At 44.6% G+C, this 21,600-nt stretch overlaps 1 protein-coding gene across 15 annotated transcripts in view; it reads left to right on the plus strand.

Moving 5' to 3' along the window:
• Positions 1-21,600, plus strand: part of cacna1ab (calcium channel, voltage-dependent, P/Q type, alpha 1A subunit, b) — an 89,441-nt gene that overhangs the window by 59,996 nt on the left and 7,845 nt on the right. For 6 of the 15 annotated variants that reach the window (XM_078793535.1, XM_078793542.1, XM_078793544.1 and 3 more), the window contains 9 exons: positions 28-178; positions 303-430; positions 1,624-1,720; positions 10,177-10,282; positions 12,367-12,474; positions 14,754-14,857; positions 16,624-16,647; positions 18,682-18,803; positions 18,887-19,022. In XM_078793535.1, coding sequence (XP_078649661.1) covers positions 28-178; positions 303-430; positions 1,624-1,720; positions 10,177-10,282; positions 12,367-12,474; positions 14,754-14,857; positions 16,624-16,647; positions 18,682-18,803; positions 18,887-19,022 — 976 coding nt within the window. Of the gene's footprint in view, positions 1-27; positions 179-302; positions 431-1,623; positions 1,721-5,036; positions 5,134-10,176; positions 10,283-12,366; positions 12,475-14,753; positions 14,858-16,623; positions 16,648-18,681; positions 18,804-18,886; positions 19,023-21,600 lie in introns of all 15 variants that reach the window. The other 9 variants (XM_078793539.1, XM_078793543.1, XM_078793547.1 and 6 more) reach the window with 5 other exon arrangements.

The raw sequence follows: 21,600 nt of genomic DNA on the forward strand, positions 1-21,600 counted from the left end.
TGGAAAATGCCATGTGTTGCCACGCAGGAGTGCGACGGGCGAGGCGTGGCATGAGATCATGTTGTCTTGTCTGGGGGGCAAAGAGTGCGACCCGGCCTCAGGGAACACGGAGCCGGAATGTGGCAGCACCTTCGCCTACACCTACTTTGTCTCCTTCATCTTCCTCTGCTCCTTCCTGGTGGGTGTTTCGCTTATATTTCATTGCGTCACCGAGCACAGTGATAGGGTAGCTAAAGTGGCGAGAGAAGAAAGATGTCCTCCATCATTGTCAGGCGAGCAATGGTTGCGTTCGCTGTGTGCAGATGCTCAATCTGTTTGTGGCCGTCATCATGGACAACTTTGAGTATCTGACCAGAGACTCCTCCATCTTGGGGCCGCATCATCTGGACGAGTACGTAAGGATATGGGCCGAGTACGACCCCGCCGCTTGGTGAGTGTCGCACACACGCGCACATCTCCGTCCATGACTTGGAATTGACTATGCTAAGTCGATCAGAAGCAGTGAAACCTGAGGCTCAGAGCTAAACACATCCAAATACACTTATCTTTGGGAAAACCATTCCAAGTCAGTCTGGCAGAGAACAACATCTACTCCCAAATGACCGCAGTTGACTATGCTAGTCGATCAGAAGCAGTGAAACCTGAGGCTCAGAGCTAAACACATCCAAATACACTTATCTTTGGGAAAACCATTCTAAGTTAGTCCGGCAGAGAACAACATCTGCTCCCAAATGACCGCAGTTGACTATGCTAGTCCATCAGAAGCAGTGAAATCTGAGGCTCAGAGCTAAACACATCCAAATACACTTATCTTTGGGAAAACCGTTCCAAGTCAGTCCGGCAGAGAACAGCATCTGCTCCCAAATGACCGCAGTTGACTATACTAGTCGATCAGAAGCAGTGAAACCTGAGGCTCAGAGCTAAACACATCCAAATACACTTATCTTTGGGAAAACCGTTCTAAGTCAGTCTGGCAGAGAACAGCATCTGCTCCCAAATGACCGCAGTTGACTATGCTAGTCGATCAGAAGCAGTGAAACCTGAGGCTCAGAGCTAAACACATCCAAATACACTTATCTTTGGGAAAACCGTTCTAAGTCAGTCCGGCAGAGAACAACATCTGCTCCCAAATGACCGCAGTTGACATATGGACTGATGCGCTAACTTCATTAGCCTGTGTTACCTCACTCCATTCACTTTTCTTGCTATATAATAGTTGCTAACCAGCAGACAGGTTAGCAATGTATGCTTCGACACAACACAAATCACATGAAAATGATCACAACGATATCAACACAATTCTTAAGGAGGGATTCAACAATCAACCACTTAACGTTAGCAAGCTAGCACGTTTCACATTTCCTGATGAGTGTAAATAACATTTTCTTGCAGCATCACGTGACGCCAAGAGGAGTTAATATTGTTTCTGTACTCGTTGAATGAACGTAACCCCTCCTCCTCTTCCTCCTGTCCTCTGTGCATGTGAGGAGGTCATCTCTCTCTCTGTCTCTCTCTCTCGCTCGCTCGCTCTCTGCGGTGTAAATCAATGCTCTCTCTTCCTCTTTCTCTTTTGTGTGACGTGTGAAGTACTCCTAACCTCCCTTCCTTGTATCTTTCTTGCAGCGGGCGCATACATTATAAGGATATGTACAGTTTATTGCGAGTTATCTCTCCTCCCCTGGGCCTTGGCAAGAAATGCCCGCATAGGGTGGCCTGCAAGGTTTGGACTGCACCCCCTAAAGCACTTGAACTTACAACGCAACCTGCTCGCCTTTTAAGAGACTGGAATGAATGTCGCTCTTTATCACCTTTTTAAGATGGATTCTTTCCTCCTTCAGCTTTTGTTTCTTATGTTTTGTTGTTTTCAAGGTTTGCATCACTCACTCGTTTTGGGTTCATTTCGCCATCGTGGTTACGGGGGTGGCTGTATTTGCATTCAGACGGGACACACACGCCACACACACACCTGTTGACACACACTCACAGCGCAGATAGCGGTGTGCGTGAAGCATGCGGTGATGCACTGCGCTCGCTGTTGTCGGGGAAAATGATTTTCATTCCCTCGCATTCCAAAATCAAAGTCCTCATCTTCCACTCCCATTTCTGCTTGCCGTCTAATTTTTGCCTGGACAGGAACCGTTTGGGCCATGTGCATTTTTCTGTTTGGTTGGGGACAGGGTGGGTGGGGCTTATTAACACAGAGACACATTCAAAGGGGGTGGGGCCTCAGTGTAGTCACGGCAACAGTCAAGGGAATCTACCATGTGACCTTACAGGCCCCGTCCACACGAATATGGATGACTTTTGTTTTTAAAAATGGAGTTGCCAGATTTCCAGGGGCCAACACACATCCTATTAAAACTCATTATTGTTTTGTTTAAGGCAGCACGCGGTCGAGTGGTTAGCGCACAGACCTCACGGCTAGGAGACCAGGGTTCAATTGCACCCTCGGCCATCACTGTGTGGAGTTTGCATGTTCTCCCCGTGCATGCGTGGGTTTTCTCCGGGTACTCCGGTTTCCTCCCACATTCCAAAAACATGCTAGGTTAATTGGCGACTCCAAATTGTCCATAGGTATGAATGTGAGTGTGAATGGTTGTTTGTCTATATGTGCCCTGTGATTGGCTGGCCACCAGTCCAGGGTGTACCCCGCCTCTCGCCCGCCCGAAGACAGCTGGGATAGGCTCCAGCACCCGCTGCGACCCTCGTGAGGATAAGCGTTAGAAAATGAATGAATGAATGAATGTTTTGTTTAAGTCACATGCAGAAAACAACATAAAAATGCATAATCGCAAAAACTTGTTGGCGCGCCGTTCAAATGTTCACAGTCAAAACAAACAGTAAACAGCCCTGATATTGTCAGTGTCAACCGAGTAGAATGCATAGAAATGAAGCTGACAGTGGCACTTATCATCACCAACATGCGAGTATTGAAGCAGTAAACTATGTTAAGTACGATGGGACACACATAGAAATACCACAATTTTGGAATTTTGTTGTTGGACTGCCTATGGAAATGACATCATGGATGCTTCTGATTGGCTCACACTTGCGCCCATTGTATGACGTATCCGTATGGACAGGAATACTTTTAAACCACAGAACGTGTGGACGTGGCCTGAGCGATGCCGCAGGCAAATATCGAAAGTATTTAAGTAATCTGTTACTCGATCCATGATTAGAGTGTACAATGCAAAGTTAGCTTTCTTTATGTCTATTTACTGTTGCTACCATTAAGAAGAATAGTATCCCCGTATTGCCTTTATAATGTTTTTAGCACAAAATATTTATACTTATGTTCATTTTAGAGTAATTCATTTCATTTTCTGTGGCATGTCTCAACAAATTGGTCCCATCCACGACAATGACTCAGCCATTAGCTTGCAGCTGCTGTCTTAGCATTAGCACGCTAATATGGAGGAAATAAGACTTTTTTTTTTAAATGGCCACACCTCCTCTGTTTGTGTCTCTGTTGTTTTCTGGGGGGGAAAGAATGAACATGTGTGAATGTGTGTGGTTTTTGGGTCAGGAACTTTGGGCATTTTGAGGTCTTTTGTCCACCGTGAGTCTCTTCATCGAGCTGCACCGCACAAAACTGGTGTTCGTCGTTAGCTTTAGCAAACAAGGTGCAAAATGGCCGGTTTCCTAAAGGACATGTTGCCTGTTTCAGGTTTTAGAAGAGCTACGACGGTCAAACCTCGGTTTTCCACGAGTGTCTTTGGTTTCCGCACAGTATTGAGTGGGACAAACTAGCCTAATTGGCCTGGACTGTATCGATTAGCTAAATACCCCACCACGCGACCAATGGCGGCACACTGATAAAGAAGGTGGACAGGAAGTTTGCACCAACAATAAGTTCCAACCATTTGTGATTTTTTTCCAACGGCTTATTTGGAGGTACAGTAATCTCTTGTTTATTGTGGTTAATTGGTTCCAGGCTGCACGGTGGTGTAGTGTTAGCACAGAGGCCTCACAGCTTGGAGACCTGAGTTCAATTCCAACCTCGGGCATCTCTGTGTGGAGTTTGCATGTTCTCCCCGTGCATGCGTGGGTTTTCTCCGGGTACTCCGGTTTCCTCCCACATTACAAAAACATGCTACGTTAATTGGCGACTCCAAATTGTCCATAGGTATGAATGTGAGTGTGAATGGTTGTTTGTCGATATGTGGCCTGTGATTGGCTGGCCACCAGCTGGGATAGGCTCCAGCACCCCCCGCGACCCTTGTGAGGATAAGTGGTAGAAAATGAATGAATGAATGAATATTTTTGTAGTTATGGCATAGAAAACCTGTTTTCATTCTTTTTTTCAACATCATTAGAGTCCTCAGACATGAAATAACACCCCTATAGTCACGTTTATATTTGTATTACCCATTATAATAGATATGATAGTAGTTATAATCAGAGGAAAATTAGACATAAATGTGATAACATACTAACTAAATGGCTTTACGCTGATATTACCCAATGTCTAGTCAGCGTTGTAGCACCTTGTCAGGCGGTGCAGACATGATTGGAGGCTCATGGTGGACGTGCCGTCTCGGGAACACACTCAGCTGACTGGTCATGGCGGCTCGGTCAGTCCGATGGCGCCTGCCCGAAGCGCCGCTGTTCTATCCGAGCGTCAAAAGCGGGCCAAGCAGACCCGACCCGAATCCCCCTTTTCTCTTTCTCCTCTTTTCTGCGCAACTCCTACCTGTGATCCCTCCTCTTCAAGCTGCTCTCTTACTCCCTCTTTTACTGAAGGCCAGACTAGGCCACGCCCCCTCCCTCGCTCATCTTCTCTATCGCCACAGCAACCACACATCAACAGCGATCCAAAATCAATAACCTTTGTGTATTTGTTTCCCTCCCTCTTCCGTCCCTGTGTCATTTTTGCTTTTTCTTTATGTTCTTCCTCACCTCGTACCACCCCCCCCCCCCCCCACACCCCCCCACATCCCCCTCATCCTTTATTTCCTTTCCTCTGTCATCATTTGTTCTGTCTGTCGGGTGATTGTTTAATGTGTGTGCGTGTGTGTGTGTGGCCACCCCAGCGGCCGGATCACTTACACAGACATGTATCAGATGCTAAGACACATGTGTCCGCCGCTAGGCCTCGGGAAGAGGTGTCCCGCCCGGGTGGCCTATAAGGTAGACTCGCCCCCTATGACCCTCCCCCGCCCCCAATTTCCTGTCCCTTCTCTTTCCTTCCCTTAACCCCGCCCATCGCGGTGTCCTCCTCCTCACTGTCTGTTATGGTGGTTGTGGTGGTGGTGGTGGTCTTGGTGCGCGCTGTCCTCTTCTTCGCTCTCTCTCCGAATCGGCGGGGTTGGAGGGGCGGGGCTTCTGTGGTGCAGTGACGTGACAGTGGACTCCTTTTTTTTTTTTTTCAACTTTTTTTATTTATTTCACCTGCCGTCAGGCCGCAGGAGCGAGGGAACAGAGGAGGGGGGCTATGCCTGTCCATCTGCAACCTGCACGGACGCACTGCACACACACACACACATGTGCACACACACACACACACACATACACATGTACACATACGTAGAGATGCACACTACAAGCATAACCTTTATGCTCATTAAAGCACATTACATTACATTGGTCATTATGTGCCATTGAATGATATGAATTTGATGTTGTGTATTCACCTTTTAAGAAACGTCAACGCACAATCACACACACTTGTCACTCTGCTTACGATGCGGGTACAGAAGGACCGGCAAGGCCGCCTGTCTTCGGTCCTCTGCTTCTCTGGTTCCTGTGGATGGCTCTGAAGCACACACGCACACACACACACACACACACAGGCTGACACAAGACAATAAGACTTTCTGGGTTTTTGTTGTTTTTCGTTTTTTTTGTTGTTTTTTTTTACCTCGAGGAAACTTGAGTGACGTCGGCTTCAATTTGTGCCTCCGGACCACCAGGATGACCATTCGGGTTTTGCTTTTCTGCACTTTCTGCTCTCTGTGTTTGTCTCTTTGTTATTGTCCTGCCTCTCTCTTTTTCACCCCGTCCTCAGTGGCATCCAGATTCATTACCGTCAATGCCGAAAAGCGAAGACTAGCAAATCAGCATCTACTGCAAGTCAACGTGCCCTGTTTCTATTTAGTGCTTAGATCTGATTTGATGGTGCTGTTACTGACGGAGGCACAATAAGACACAAGCAAATCCATACATTCAATAAAGGATCAACTGTATCGCAAAGGATCACAAACACTCTTCTGCCAATCATCAAGCTATCCCTCCATCCGTTCATCTTCTTCCGCTTATCCGAGTTAGGGTCGTGTAGTTAATGGCAAATGTAGAATTGTTACAGCTTCTGCCTCGACAGCTTTTGAAAGGAAAACACAGCCACACATGGTGGCACTGGGAACACCGAGGTAGGTTGGATTGCAAGGTTTATAGCGTGCAGTTCCAATCCAGCCTCTTCCATATTACATGTATTATCATGCACAGTAGCAGTGCCGTATTTCACAGTCTGATTGTTTTTTTCTCGAAACAACAAGCATTGTCGCGTGGAATTCTTGAGTATTGACATTTTCCCACTCACACTTTTTATCTGTAATTTAGCCGTAGCTATAGGCTACTTGCCTAAAATATCTGTTGGAGCCTCTCTCTTGTTTGAATGAGGCTTTTTGTTAAGGCTAGTGTACAGCTGCATGCAATGGGATGCAAATTAGCATGACAATGACGGGCCAATGACAAGCTGTAACTGAAGTGTGCGGGGCTGCGTGAACTAGTTTTGAACTTTTTCCCATGGGGTAAAAATTAGCTCCAAACTAATCGCATTGCTCGTCTGTTTTAAAAGCAAAATGTCACTGTGGTAAAATGTCACATTTGGAGTCCAAAGACGCTAGAGAAGCTAACCGGATAACTCCAGCTAGCTAGCTGCTGCCAATGTAAAGTAGAGCCAGTGACAGCTAGGCAAAGTGTGTAAAGAAAGATGCAAGAAAAGTTGAACAGCAGTACCTTTGATCCTACACAATGGCATGAATTGGCGTAGCCAAGCTGTCAGACTGAAGCCATTAATGTTTTACAGACTAGTTTTGATTCCCGTGGCAATACGGGACAAAGTTCTTCCAATACGGGACGCGGCGTTTTGTTGGCCACCCTACATGACACAGCAGACATGTAGGATTTGCCGCTGCACACCGATCCTTCTTTGTGTATTGGCAAGAATCTGGCGATACGATACGTATCACGATACTGTTAACAAGGTGACATTTTTTTGTTTTTCTTGTAGTTAAAGATTATTTCCTGGAAAAACTGAATTACACCAGCAATATGCACTTACTAAACACATTTTTATTCCATTAGAACAGTATGTTATGCTGTATCATAAACTTACCTCTGTAAAAACTTAAAGTGTAGCATTTGGATAAATAAAGCTTTAACATCCAGCTTTAAATTTACAAAAAAAAACATAAAAAACAAATAAATTAAATTATATCTCAAGATCCTGCTCAAATGTTCGCATTCTATTAGCTGTGGAAAAAATGCAGAGTATACAGTCCCTGATTTATCCACCATCAGAACAGTATTTTTGTGGAACAAAGTAACTCACATCAGTAAAAAGTCCTTTTAGGATGCTTGAATTAACCATTATTTAAAAAAATAGTGATATCAATTTGAAAAAAAAAATACCTGCAATATCACAGTACTACTTTTGTAGTATACAAAAGTACCTTCGCATTGCTTGCTAGCGGCAGGTCCTCTCGCTAAGTGGACTCGCAGATTTGTCGTTTTTTTCCGAATACTTTATTCGGGCACGACTTAGGGTCCTAATTGACTATGTAAGTGCTGCCACCTAACGATCGGAGGTTTAAGTTAAAATAAAAAATGAACCTTTGCCATGTATGCACTTGAATAAATACCATATACATTCTATGATAAAAGCCTAAAAATATTCATATCATACTTTTTAATATGGATACTGTATCATGGAACTATATACAATATTTTCTTACACCCCTAGTTTATTGACATGCGTTGATCACGGGTTGTTTACGGAAATCGTCCGATACTGATCCCTACTTAATATCCTTTTCCCCGAGCTGATACTTGTTTGTCGATATTTATTTAACAAATATGTCGTCCAAAGTTCTTAAAGGTTATGAATCTGGGTGACTTCCACTTCCACCTTGTGTCCTTTTCTTCCTCCTCTGTCTTTTTCCCTGCGCATCCCTTCTGTCTCGTTCCACTCGTCTGTCAGCAACCAGCCTATGTCTCCATGCTCGTGTCGAATCCCTCCGCCTGAGCACAATCTGTCTGTCTTCCCTGCACTCTTCTTCTACTGTCTCGCTGAGTATGTCGGTTTGTCCCTGAAGTGCCCCCCTTAGCCGTCTACGGCATTTAGCATCCGTCAAGACATGCCTTCTTCAAGCTGTAGTTCTTAAAAGCGGGATCGTCGTGATAAGAAATGGTTAAAGATTAGGAATACCAGCCTTGTCAGAAAAGCAGCCCCTCATTTGGTTTTTTCCAAGTGATATTCCGTCCATGTCGTTAGTCTCGTCCTTTTGCTCTCGTCCTGTTCTGTCATTTTTAGTCCTCCTTAAGCTCTTCCCTCCTTAAGCTCTTCCCTCTTTCTTTCCTCCTTCAGTGGTTTTCTAACAAAGCTTCTCCTCACCTTCACCACCCTTTTTTTTTATCTGTAAACGCATCTCATGACCAAGCTTGAAGTCTCTTACTTCATCCTACCATGTGTCCCCACTTTTGCTTGACCCCCCTTCCTGTTACCCTGCAGCACCTCGACAAAAAAAAAAAATAAATACAATTTTCAACGTCTGGTTGGTCCAAAAACTGAAAAACACAAAGAACATCAATCATCTCTTTATTATTTTCTCTGTTTTGTTGTCTTCTTTTAGGGTTGAATTAACACTTACTAACTCTGACACCCCCCCTTGAAACACTGCACCCGTTTGGCATTGAGAGAGATCTTGACTAGATATTTCATCCAATCACTATTGGAAATCAATGAGACAATCAATTTCAGGAGGATCAATCAATTTGGATTGAGGATACTCTCTTTGCGCGGATGCACAGCTGCTTGTGTGTGAAATTGTGTGTGTGGGGGGCGGGGTAGAGGGTTTGGGTGGGTTTGAAGGGTTTAGTTTAAGTAGGGTCTTGCATGCTTTGTGTGTGCCGGGTGGCGGGGTGGTCCACCATGGGGGGTGTTGCATGCCGTTCTTGCACGCTGTGTTGCATGGCCGTGGCCGACATGGACGATGCCTGCTATCAGTGTTGGCCGATGTTGTTGGCCACCGCCTGCCGTGCAACTGGCCCGGGGGGAGCATGCCCACAAAGTCAGCCGCCATCGTACTGCCGTGCTTGTCATCGTGAGTGCCCAACGCTCATGTTCGTAGGTAAACCCGATGGATGGACGCCAACAAGTCCGGATAGCAACGGCAATTCGGGAAAAGCCCGGTTTGTCTCGTTCTATCCGGTCGTTTTTTTTCCATCGGATTTACCTGACATAGACAGGGAACCTCCTTACTGGTAGGGGGAGCTCTATAGAACATGCCAGAGTTGAAAAATAAAAACAGCTGTCTCCTGAAAACAAGCAGAATTCCACCAATGATACTGTTTTTGTTCTCCAGTCAACCTCTTTTGTCTCCAAAGGACTCCAATTAAGCCTCATCTTAATTGCAGTCTGTGCAGATTATTGTGTGTTAGTGGGATTATTCTAATGTCTTTGTGTGGAACAGCAGAGATGTGTGAATGTGCCACTGCATTCACACATTTTAGGGAACATGGGCACAGGTTGGGTCGGAGGCCATTTTGGCTCCGATTGTTCCTTCTCGTGGTTTTCCTTAGCAGCAGAAGGCCCTCCCATTGGCTAGCCGTGCTGTGTCGTTGAGTATCACTGGGACATCAGGAGACACAGGGGCTCACTAGTAGTAAATGCTTCGGCATTTGCAAGCGCATCCACCCAATTGAAAATGTTCCGCACAGCGTCACATGATCTGTCGGAAGACTGTCGTAAAACAGTGTGGTCTCTTTGAGCCGGTGACTACAAATTGGAAAAATCGAGGACATCCCATGTCTATGGAGCTCTCTCAACCGCAATCCCCCCCGCAACCCCCAAGCCCACATCGGCCCGCCCGCCCCTCCATGGAGGTTCGGGAAAATATCTCGGCGAAGACACGCCGCCGTTCTTATGCTCCAATTCTGACTGGCTCTCCACAGAGGCTGCTGCGTATGGACCTGCCCGTGGCCGATGACAACACGGTCCACTTTAACTCCACTCTCATGGCGCTCATCAGGACCGCGTTGGATATCAAGATTGCCAAGGGTAGGACCCAAACGTCCTGATACTTTCCATATCCGTGGAGCATTTCTGGGTATCACTTGTCGGTACATGTTTTCTTTAGGTTTTATAAAAAATGGATGATAAAACTCCTGACAGACCGAAACTAATCGACTAAGACCAATATTGGTCGGCAAATTTCACTTCGCTTTTTACCGTATTTTCCGGACTATAAGTCACACTTTTTTTTCATAGGTTGGCTGTTCCTGCGACTTATACTCCAGAGCGACTTATAAATGAAAAAACTGTTTATGTTACATAAACACTGGACACCTTTTCTGTTCATGTTTATTTTTTGTGTAGCTGAATAACCATTGGCGGCACGGCGGTCTAGTGGTTAGCGCGCAGACCTCAGAGCTAGTAGACCAGGGTTCAATTCCACCCTCAGCCATCTCTGTGTGGAGTTTTCATGTTCTCCCCGTGCATGCGTGGGTTTTCTCCGGGTACTCCGGTTTCCTCCCACATTCCAAAAACATGCTAGGTTAATTAGCGACTCCAAATTGTCCATAGGTATGAATGTGAGTGTGAATGGTTGTTTGTCTATATGTGCCCTGTGATTGGCTGGCCACCAATCCAGGGTGTACCCCGCCTCTCGCCTGAAGACTGCTGGGATAGGCTCCAGCACCCCCTGCGACCCTTGTGAAGATAAGCGGTAGAAAATGAATGAATGAATGAGTTCTCCTCCTATTTTGTGTGGAAGTGGTAACTTTTTGGCTTCTTATTTTGTCTTTCACCACCCTCGGCCATCTCTGTGTGGACTTTGCATGTTCTCCCCGTGCATGCGTGGGTTTTCTCCGGGTACTCCGGTTTCCTCCCACATTCCAAAAACATGCTAGGTTAATTAGCGACTCCAAATTGTCCATAGGTATGAATGTGAGTGTGAATGGTTGTTTGTCTATATGTGCCCTGTGATTGGCTGGCCACCAGTCCAGGGTGTACCCCGCCTCACGCCCAAAGACAGCTGGGATAGGCTCCAGCACCCCCGCGACCCTCGTGAGGAAAAAGTGGTAGAAAATGAATGAATGAATGAATAACCATTGTGTTAGCATATCTTACACCTATACGGCCTGTTCTCTATTCTTATATTATTATTATTAGAACTTGTCTTCCAGGAGGATGTAATGTCGGTTTTGGTCAAGTAGTTTGTAAAATAAATTACCTGCAAAAAATGCGACTTATACTCCAGTGCGACTTATGTATGTTTTTTTCTACCTAATTATGCAATTATGCATTTTTGGCCTTGTGCGACTTATACTCCGGAGCGACTTATCGTCCAGAAAATACGGTATTTTTCGCATTTTTCACGTAGGTGCAGCTAAAACATACTTATGTTCTACTGCTGATTACTTCAGAATTGAAAAAGTTACAATGATTTAATCATAATATGGAGTGCATGAGAAAGTTCACCTCATTTAGGAACCAGTACAGAATTGCAATAGTCCAGAAAATACGGTACTTTTATTTTTTTTTTTGACACATTGCTACCAGAAAAGTCTGCTTGACGCTTGGGAGACATAATGGAGGTTGAAGGGGAACTGCACTTTTTGGGGAATTTTTCCCACCATTCACAATCCTTATGTGAAACATAAACACATACACTATATGATAACATGTAATAGTTGTTGTATCTTGCCGTATTTTCATGATTTAATTGTCCATAGGTATGAATGTGAGTTTGAATGGTTGTTTGTCTATACTATGTGCCCTTTGATTGGCTGCCGACCAGTCCAGGGTGTACCCCGCCTCTCGCCCAAAGACAGCTGGGATAGGCTCCAGCACTCCCGCAACGCTTGTGAGGAAAATCGGTAGAAAATGAATGAATGAATTAAAAATGAGTTAAACTTTGAACACTTAGCAACAGCCTGAATAGGACAAATGTAACAAAGCTGGTTTTCCGTCTTGTATATGTAACATTCACTGCCGGATGATAAGTGCATGTTAGACATATTAAACGTGTAGCATGAAACATAACCGAAACGGTACACAAGTGGACCGAACATGTGAACCGTGACACCTCGTAATCATCCAAGTGCATGAATGCTTTAACTGGGGTCTCTGAAACCGCCCAGGTGGTGCAGATAAGCAACAAATGGACGCCGAGCTGCGGAAGGAGATGATGGCCATCTGGCCCAACTTGTCGCAGAAGACGCTGGACCTGCTGGTCACGCCTCACAAGGGTAAGTTGCAGGAGAACCACGGCGTGTGTTTTTGCACAACGGTATGTCCGATCACCAACTCACCAAGAGGACAGCTTCTACCAGCCAGTGTCATTCACTGCTTTGCATCCCCTGATCAGGCTACGGCAGCACACTTACATGAATAATATTAAATACACACTAGTCCACTAGTGCAGTGTTTTTTAATTTACATTGGAAAACATCACTAAGTCCATAGGAGGAACGAGCTAGGTGTTGCCACACGGACCGATATCACATTGCTCTGCCAGTCTTTAAACCACGGACACTCGACAGTAGCCATGTTTACATGAGGAGTTTTTCTCTTTCCGAATGACTTTTCCGGAAACAATGGTATACATGGAAAGGAATATTCCAATCTCTTTTCTACATGCGTCGCTATAATCAACCAGTATAGTCAATGGGGCATTTATAGTAAAACTTCCCCGAGTTGTTCTTTGTTGGAATAACTCCGTATAGCCAGTTTTTTGTTTGTCCAATTTTGAAATTTAGTTTGGATCAAAAACAAACCTTCCATAGCAGTCCAGTGCCGATTGCTGGCCTCCATTTTTAAAACTGAAGAACGTCTGGAGCTGCGTGTTACGTCATATCTGAGCATGCGATATGATAAATTTAACCAGGAAAGGATCAAATTCAATCTTGCTAATATTTTATAATTAACTCGGTACATATTTTATATAGATATATATTTTCTTTTGACTTATGGACTTATGAATGGCGTATAGAAGGGTTTAGATTGTGTTCCACAGATGGCGCTAATGCACACAAAAGCTGCTTGCCAACCGCCAATAAACAACAGAAGAAGAAAAACGCACCCTGACAACTTTCCGTTTGAGCGGCTACAAGATAGTACCTCAATCGGATTGGGGAAAGGAATATTCCACCCCTGTTAATCCGATTATATATTCATTCGGATTGGCACTATTCTTTCGGAATGAGGTGTAAGTTTGAGCAAATAAACCACTGTACTAGTGGAATGACCTACACGTACACTGTCAACATTGATCAATATGTAGACTTCCTGGTCTAGTTTCTGGAAAATTTGGGTTGTGTTCAATGAAACCCATTAGCATTGAGATTTTCATTGATTAAATATAACTGCGATACCGCCGCACACATTGCATCACCCATGCAAAGTACATGCTCACACACACACACTGCCACATCCTGCTATCAGGGGGTGCCCACTATAGAAGATCCTCTATAGAAGTCTTTTCACTACAGCAATAAACTAGAGAGTCGATCTCGAAAATGACAAAGGATGAATCGGAACGAGCAGGATATACCAGAACCATGCATGTTTTCCACTCGGCTGCCTGAGTGCATGGAAGTTATCATTTCCTAGTTTCAATGCCTGTAATGTTCTGATCAAGTCCAATCCCGTACTTTGATACTTTCAGCTTCAGTGCTGCAGGTTGTGTCGTCATCCCGCTTTCAAGCAAAACATGCCACCCAAACAAAGCTCAATGTTTTTTTTCTGATATTTATGTTTCTGTGTCATCATCCAAACTCTGGGGATACATGTCCCAAGTTTTCGGAAAAAAACTGAGCTCCTGTTTTTCCCGGGGACGACGTGACCTGGGGTGTTCATTGTGTTTGAAAGTGAAGTGGCGACGTCACCCTCAGCCTTACCGCTCAACTTGAAATGCACTTGACGCATGATATGCTATATACGATATTTTTGCAAAATAGTTAGAGACTATTTGTAGTTGCAACGGCATCTGCCTGTGAAAAGACCAATGGCTTTATTGTGTCTGTAATGGTACAGTGTTGTCAAGATGTATATGTGTGTTGCGTACCAGAGAGTGAGCGGACTTCTGTTTCACTTTTGAACTTATATAATACTAAATGTGACACTGAAATCATGTTTTTACTACATATGATCCAATTTACTTCACCAAAACACAAAGAAGAGGTAATGGTAATGGTTTTATTTCATTTGAACATGCATCAGATTACAATTGAATGCATCACATAATCAGTTCACAGTTCCACATGTCCAAAAGGAGTAGGAAGAAGCAAAGCTTATTAAATCCTACCCCTCCATCTGGTACTTTTACAATCAGTAACTGTTACATTTGTTCACTTCCTGCTTTCCATAATACAGTTTAAGGTTATTTTTTTGTCCCTCACCCACTGGTGGCAACATTCTTGTGAACTGGTGATTTTGATGTCTTGTCCCCCACTCCCATACCCCCCCACGGCTCAGGGTCCCATCTCACTCGGGTCTAATCTTCCAGGGTAACTTGTCATTTTCTCAGCAGCCACAGACTTGACGGTGGGCAAAATCTACGCCGCCATGATGATCATGGAATACTACCGACAGAGCAAGACCAAAAAGCTGCAGGCCATGCGAGAGGAACAGGTAGACTGGACCCTGACGATAATAAGTCCTCATCGGGCGTCCCATTTGGCGGGACACATCGTATATTCGTATAAGTTTGTGTTCTACATGTTGGTATACTTTTAAGGAGTCCTACCCAGATTCTCTCCCTGTCACCATGTCTCTAAACCTTTACTGGCATGCTACCTTAAATCTGCATCCTGTTTGTTGCCGAGTTTGCTAGCCTTACGCACTTTTTTTGTTCCCAAGGCTTATTGGAAATTACCTTTTTTTTAAATGGAATCACAAATATGCTCTGTTATAGTGTATGATAATGTCCTCACCTGCGATTATACCCTCCTCCCGTCACCCCCAACCCTCACCTCCCTGGCCCCCGCTGGCCTGCATTCACATTGATTATTCAAGCCAGGCTTCTTATTTTGAGTATTTTTTGTGATTTCCACCCATTTCCACTGCAAGGAGCGATCCCATTACCGTCACTCCATGACTCGGCTAGGTTGCGTACTTGCATGTTCGTGTGCATGGAACCGTACCGGACCCAACTGTAGACCGGTTGTGCCGAAGGAGAGGAAGCACGGCACGAGATGTATCGCCTTGATTTCAGTCATTTTCACATTTTGCACCGTGTGATGCCAAAATCCTGCCATGGGGATTTCTGGCCTACAGAGTAAAGAGATGCATTTAGTTGATGTTAATGGGGCAGTCAATACTGTACTTTATGTTGGTATGCTCCTGAATGCAAGCATCCCGTTGGACTGAATGGACGCTCGCACAGTATTTTTTCTTGAACCTCCTTTCCACCAAGCGCTACACTTCAGCTGTAAAATTGCCAAATCCTGACCTGTCTTATGTTTGAGCATCGAGGCAAGGGCTGTCCAAGGGCTGTCCAAGGCGGTCCAAGGCTGTCCAAGGGCTGGCCAAGGCTGGCCAAGGCTGGCCAAGGCTGACCAAGGGCTGTCCACGGGCTGTCCAAGGGCTGCCCACGGGCTGACCAAGGGCTGACCAAGGGCTGTCCAAGGGCTGGCCAAGGGCTGGCCAAGGGCTGTCCAAGGCTGACCGATGGCTGTCCAAGGCTGACCAATGGCTGACCAAGGGCTCTCCAAGGGCTGTCCACGGGCTGACCAAGGTGTGTCCATGGGCTGTCCTAGGGCTGTCCAAGGACTGTCCAAGGGCTGTCGAAGGCTGTCCAAAGTGTGGCATACAGCGTGTTGTAAAAATAGAATTTGTTTTTTTAAACAGTAACATTTGAACAATCAGCAGTAATTTTACAATGATAAAGTCAAAATATTGAGAGAAAAAGTTGTAACCTAACGAGAAAAAGTCATAATTTTTACGACAATAATGTCATCGTATTATGACTAAAAACGTTCGTTCTTTTTTTCCAATCGTAATATTACGAGAAACAAACAAAACCTATAGTCATAATTCCTGTCCCTTGGGGGGGGGGGGCATGACAGACTATAACTGAGAAGCGCTGCATAGCACCAACCTGTGATTTTTTTTTTTGCCCACCTGCCCAACCTTTGAGACACTTTCTTTCAAACGAGTGTTGTGGCCACATCTCCACAGATTGAGAAGAAAAGCTGGAACCCACTTGGTTCCGTCGGTTAATTTTCATGTATAACTCTTATGGCATACTGCTTGGTGGAATCAGAGGTTTAGTCAACCTGTCCGTCCTTCCATGTTTGAGCTCATTTCAGTCATTTGTCCTTTATCTTCTGGTCTGTCTCCTCTCGACCCGTCCGCTATCTGTGTTGTCACTCTAACGTCTGCCTTTATTCCTCCAGGAAGTGGTGGGATCTCCTTATTTGGTCAGTCCAGCTCTACTTTGGCTCAGCAGATCATTGTGTCATCCGTCAGTCAGTGTGACTGATGTTTGTTGTTTGTTTGGGTGTCGAGTGGTTCTCACTGTGACCAGTGGATCCTGATGTGATCAGATAATCTATCCCAGGACCGGTCGGTTGATACATAGGCCACTGACGTGAAGTTGTGATTCTGTTTCATAAAGATCCTGAGCCATTTCCCTCCTGGGAACAGGGAACGACTTAAAACAGCCTGCAGCAGCCAAATTGGTGTCATTAATAGTGTTTTGATAAAAATGAGTGGTTGGGGTGTTCTTGTTCTTTGATTGGTGATGTTTAGCATGCGGCTTTCAGCTCGTTGTAGTCATTGCAGGCAGTAGCAGGCAAACTTTAAGTCAATCCGGAAATGCCTCTTCACAGTATGTCACAAACGTGAGTACGGTCCTCACATTTTAGCAAATATTTTATTATATCTCGCCAAGGGACAACTGTATCACAGAGCGGTCCAATAGCAATGTACTATCCACTGAACGAGTCAACACACAGCCAGCCAAACTGTGACGTTATGAAGTCTTGCAGTAAATCAATGTTTCTTTCAAAGTTTTATACTCGAACATAGTCGCTGCAATAAATGAATTTCAGCAATATAATTTTCAGTGTTAATAATTTAGAGCGGCGGCGCGGCGGTAGAGTGGTTAGCGGACCTCATAGCTCGGAGACCAGGGTTCACTTCCACCCTCGGCCATCTCTGTGTGGAGTTTGCATGTTCTCCCCGTGCATGCGTGGGTTTTCTCCGGGTACTCCGGTTTCCTCCCACATTCCAAAAACATGCTAGGTTAATTAGCGACTCCAAATTGTCCATAGGTATGAATGTGAGTGTGAATGGTTGCTTGTCTGTATGTGCCCTGTGATTGGCTGGCCACCAGTCCAGGGTGTACCCCGCCTCTCGCATGAAGACAGCTGGGATAGGCTCCAGCATACCCCCACGACCCTCGTGAGGAAAAAGCAGTAGAAAATGAATGAATGAACATGAATGTAGGAACGTTTCAGGAAAATATCAGTTCCACACTAAAACAGTTTTTTATGAAAACATACATTTCAAGCATAACTTGCCCGAAGACAGCTGGGATAGGCTTCAGCACCCCTGCGACCCTCGTGAGGATAAGCGGTAGAAAATGAATGAATGAACATGAATGTAGGAATGTTTCAGGAAAATATCAGTTCCACACTAAAACAGTTTTTTATGAAAACATACATTTCAAGCATAACACGTCCAAAGACAGCTGGGATAGGCTCCAGCACCTCTGCGACCCTCGTGAGGATAAGCGGTAGAAAATGAATGAATGAACATGAATGTAGGAACGTTTCAGGAAAATATCAGTTCCACACTAAAACAGTTTTTTATGAAAACATACATTTCAAGCATAACTCGTCCAAAGACAGCTGGGATAGGCTCCAGCACCTCTGCGACCCTCGTGAGGATAAGCGGTAGAAAATGAATGAATGAATGAATGAGTATTAGTAAATAGATATATATTTCTTTCCCCCTCCGCGCCGCTCCCTGGAGAATGCCGCCCTGGAAAATTGCCCCCATAGCTAGAAATGCTACTGCATAAAACATCAAAGTGTGGCCCCTGCATTCTTTGATTTTCAGTAGGCAGCCCTCAGTGGGCAAAGTTTGGGCGGCCATGTTCTATAGTGTCATCCCTTCACAAGATAACTAAGTCCTTGCTGAAATGTGAGAACCGTTCTTCCTCTTGTGAAATACTGTATTTGCTGTCTGGTGATCTGGTCCATGACACAAGATGGTACCTCACCAAGTTCCCCTCTGACGTCAAATCGTTGTGAGTAAAGTACCGTGGGTTCTCGTGGGGCAACTTCACCATCTCGGCCGCCGGCAGCCACGTGCCTGTTGATGGCGCCCCCGTGTGGCTGCATGCTGCGACCGCATCCTGTGTTTGTGTCTGTTTTGTCTGCACCCCCCCACCCACCCTCGAGTGTGCCTGATGCCAGCCCGTAGGCCATGTCGTGTATCTCACACAGAACCAAACACCGTCAATGTTTAAGCGCATGGAGCCGCCCTCTGAGGGAGGGGGGACCGATGGCCAGGGGGGGCAGGGCCTCAACGGCCTCCCCGGCACCCAGCCAGACAACATCAACAGCATGTAAGTAGGGATGGACTTGCTGATTGGTTATGTGATACACAATATACCGCCTTTATTTGAGTGTGTGGGTATGTGTTTACCAGACCTTCTGAAGGTGGCATGACCGAGAGCCCTTCGTGGATGACCACCAAAGCCCAGGAGATGTTCCAGAAGACGGGTAACTGGAGTCCGGACAGACCTTACCCTGATGATCTCCATGACAACCGGCACAACCCGCAGGTATGACCAGCGTTATTTTGCTTGGCTGTAATGGCAATTGTCCAAATGGTAGGAATCTACTGCTTCTACTTGATTTTCATGGAGGTGGAAGTGGAACCTTGTGGAAGAACCATATGGTTATTGTGTGAATGCTAAGGGGGAAAAAATACTCCTGACATTATGTACAGTAAAGTCTCGTTATATCGATATCGGTTATAACGAATTACTGCTTATTACGATACTATTTTCATTTCCCGGCAAATTTCTAGTCTTTTATGATATAATTAGTTCCGTTAGTACGATACCCGGTTATTATGATAATCCGGTTACTACGATGCCCTTTTCATCTCCCGCCAGCCAATTTGGTCTGCTTATATCGATACAAAAGCAGCTTAAATCAATCTTTGCTTAAGGATTTCAATACCAAAAAAGAACACGGCGAACGGCTGCTTCCAGTCAACTTTATTTTTCACACTTCCACCACCAGAGCGCAGTATGCTATGTCAGTTGGTTCTTCTGTTGCAGGCATGTGTTTGGCCAGCTATGTGGGGCGGGTTGAGCATGACCTGTGAACCAGGAAGTGCGGGAATCGGTGTGTGTGCTGTGCTCTGGTGGTGAAAGTGTGAAAAATAAAGTTGACTGGAAGCAGCCGTTCGCCGTGTTCTTTTTTGGTATTGAAATCCTTAAGCAAAGATTGATTTAAGCTGCTCGACATTGTTCTATAGTATAGAACAATGTGCATTATTGCCCACTTTTAATGCAGTTCGGCGCAGGATCGGATATATCGACAGTCCGGTTATATAGATATTTTTTCCAACTCCCGACAATATCGATATAACGAGACTTTACTGTATTTGGACTTTTTATTTGGACTTTTGAAGATGATTGTTCTGGTTTCATTTCTTGTCCCTTCAGTTGATTTATTGGCATTTCCAGTTTGTCGCCGGTGTTCACGTCTAAGGAAATTGACATTTGTTATTTATTGTCGAGCGTTGACGCTTGTGCACAGTTTGGTTTCCTGCAGTGGCATTCCCAAACGTTTCATGTGAGTTCTTCAGCGTGGCAGTAGAGTAAAGATGGAGGGTAGTCACAATGCCGTGTTTGATGTTGTCCACTTCAGAGAAATGCAGTATTTGTCATATACATGTTTTTTTCTGCAGACAGAGGAGGTAGTGAGTACTCCAGAACTTGGAACACTTGCAGGAATTAGTTGCACAAAACCTACATTTCTGTAGAACAACGTTACATTTTTCTTTGATGATGGGTTTATTTGCCCCCATGTTTTTAATAGTTGTGTTTTTTGTGGGTTTTTTCTCTTGAGTTTTCTTTTTTATTCATTTTTTCTGTGAAGCACTTTGTGAAATGGAAAGTGCATTATAAATTGATTTTATTTTTATTATTATTATTATTATTACTATTATTTTTTTCTAGAGTTTTCTTTTTTATTATTTTTTCCTTTGAATCACTTTGTGAAATGGAAAGTGCATTATAAATTGATTTTATTATTATTATTATTATTATTATTATTATTGTTGTTGTTGTTGACCCATTTTGGGGTCCCTGAAACAGGCCTTTTTGGATCTGAGATACACATTATTTTTCATTTTTTGGGAACCTTGCATTTTCCTTTAAAGGGTACCTATTATGCTCATTTTGGGCCCTTTGTATTGAGTTGTGGACTCCTATAAAGCAGCTACACACAATAACCCGCACAGAAACCTTTCTAGCTTTCCAGTTTTCAAGCTATTCATTGGACTTGAACAACTTGAATTTTAAGAAATAACTTGAAAATTAGGCAGTTCTAAAACCTTTGAGCAATAGCATACAGGTCATTTATAAATGCTTTGAGTTGGTTGAGCTTTGCAGGGCTGTCCTTGGCCAGATTGAGGCCGCATGGAGTATATTATTTGGGGGTGCAGCTGTACCATTACACCACCAGTTTCAGATCACTCATCTGTTTTTTTTTTTCCTTGGGCTGACTTGGTGCGCTATGCCTCACGACAGAGATGCACACAACCTTTGCACATTTGCCTTGCTCAAAATGGGGGCGTGTCGGCAGGGGTAGCTCTGATGGTTTGCGTTGCAATGTCAGAACGTCCTAAGACCAGTGTATGTTGCTAAATATGAGTTTGGAAGCAAACCCGAGAAAATGAAAATATTTCAAATCGGTTAACATGGAAGCTTGTTTGTGCTTGCTGTTTTATGCCTAAAACGCAAACACACAATTGTCACCATTTCACAACCTTAACCTTTTATTTGGAGGGCGGAGTGATTTCTTGATGATAAAAGCTGTAAGACTCCGAACACGCTAGCGCTGTTGAGGAGTATGTCATTGCACCACAGAGGGCAGCAGTGAGTAGTGAAAGCGAGGCGACCCACTGGTAAGAAAAGCCGCGGTTTAGTCCATTTTTGGGGGCGGGGGGGCTCATTTTGATGGCGCTAGCTTTGCTCGTATTCTTACAAATCGCACTTTTAATGACACAGTTTATTTGCACAACGCCTGTTTGTGTAAATCAAAACAACTGTCGTCATTTACCAAACACTGAACTTTTTTTTTTCTCAAGAAATCACGTCAACAAAGCACCTCAACCTCTCACTA

This window comes from Doryrhamphus excisus, linkage group LG9 (genome assembly GCF_037039965.1).
Source record: "Doryrhamphus excisus strain RoL-2023G ecotype Guam linkage group LG9, RoL_Dexc_Guam_v1.1, whole genome shotgun sequence".
NCBI classification, from domain to species: domain Eukaryota; kingdom Metazoa; phylum Chordata; class Actinopteri; order Syngnathiformes; family Syngnathidae; genus Doryrhamphus; species Doryrhamphus excisus.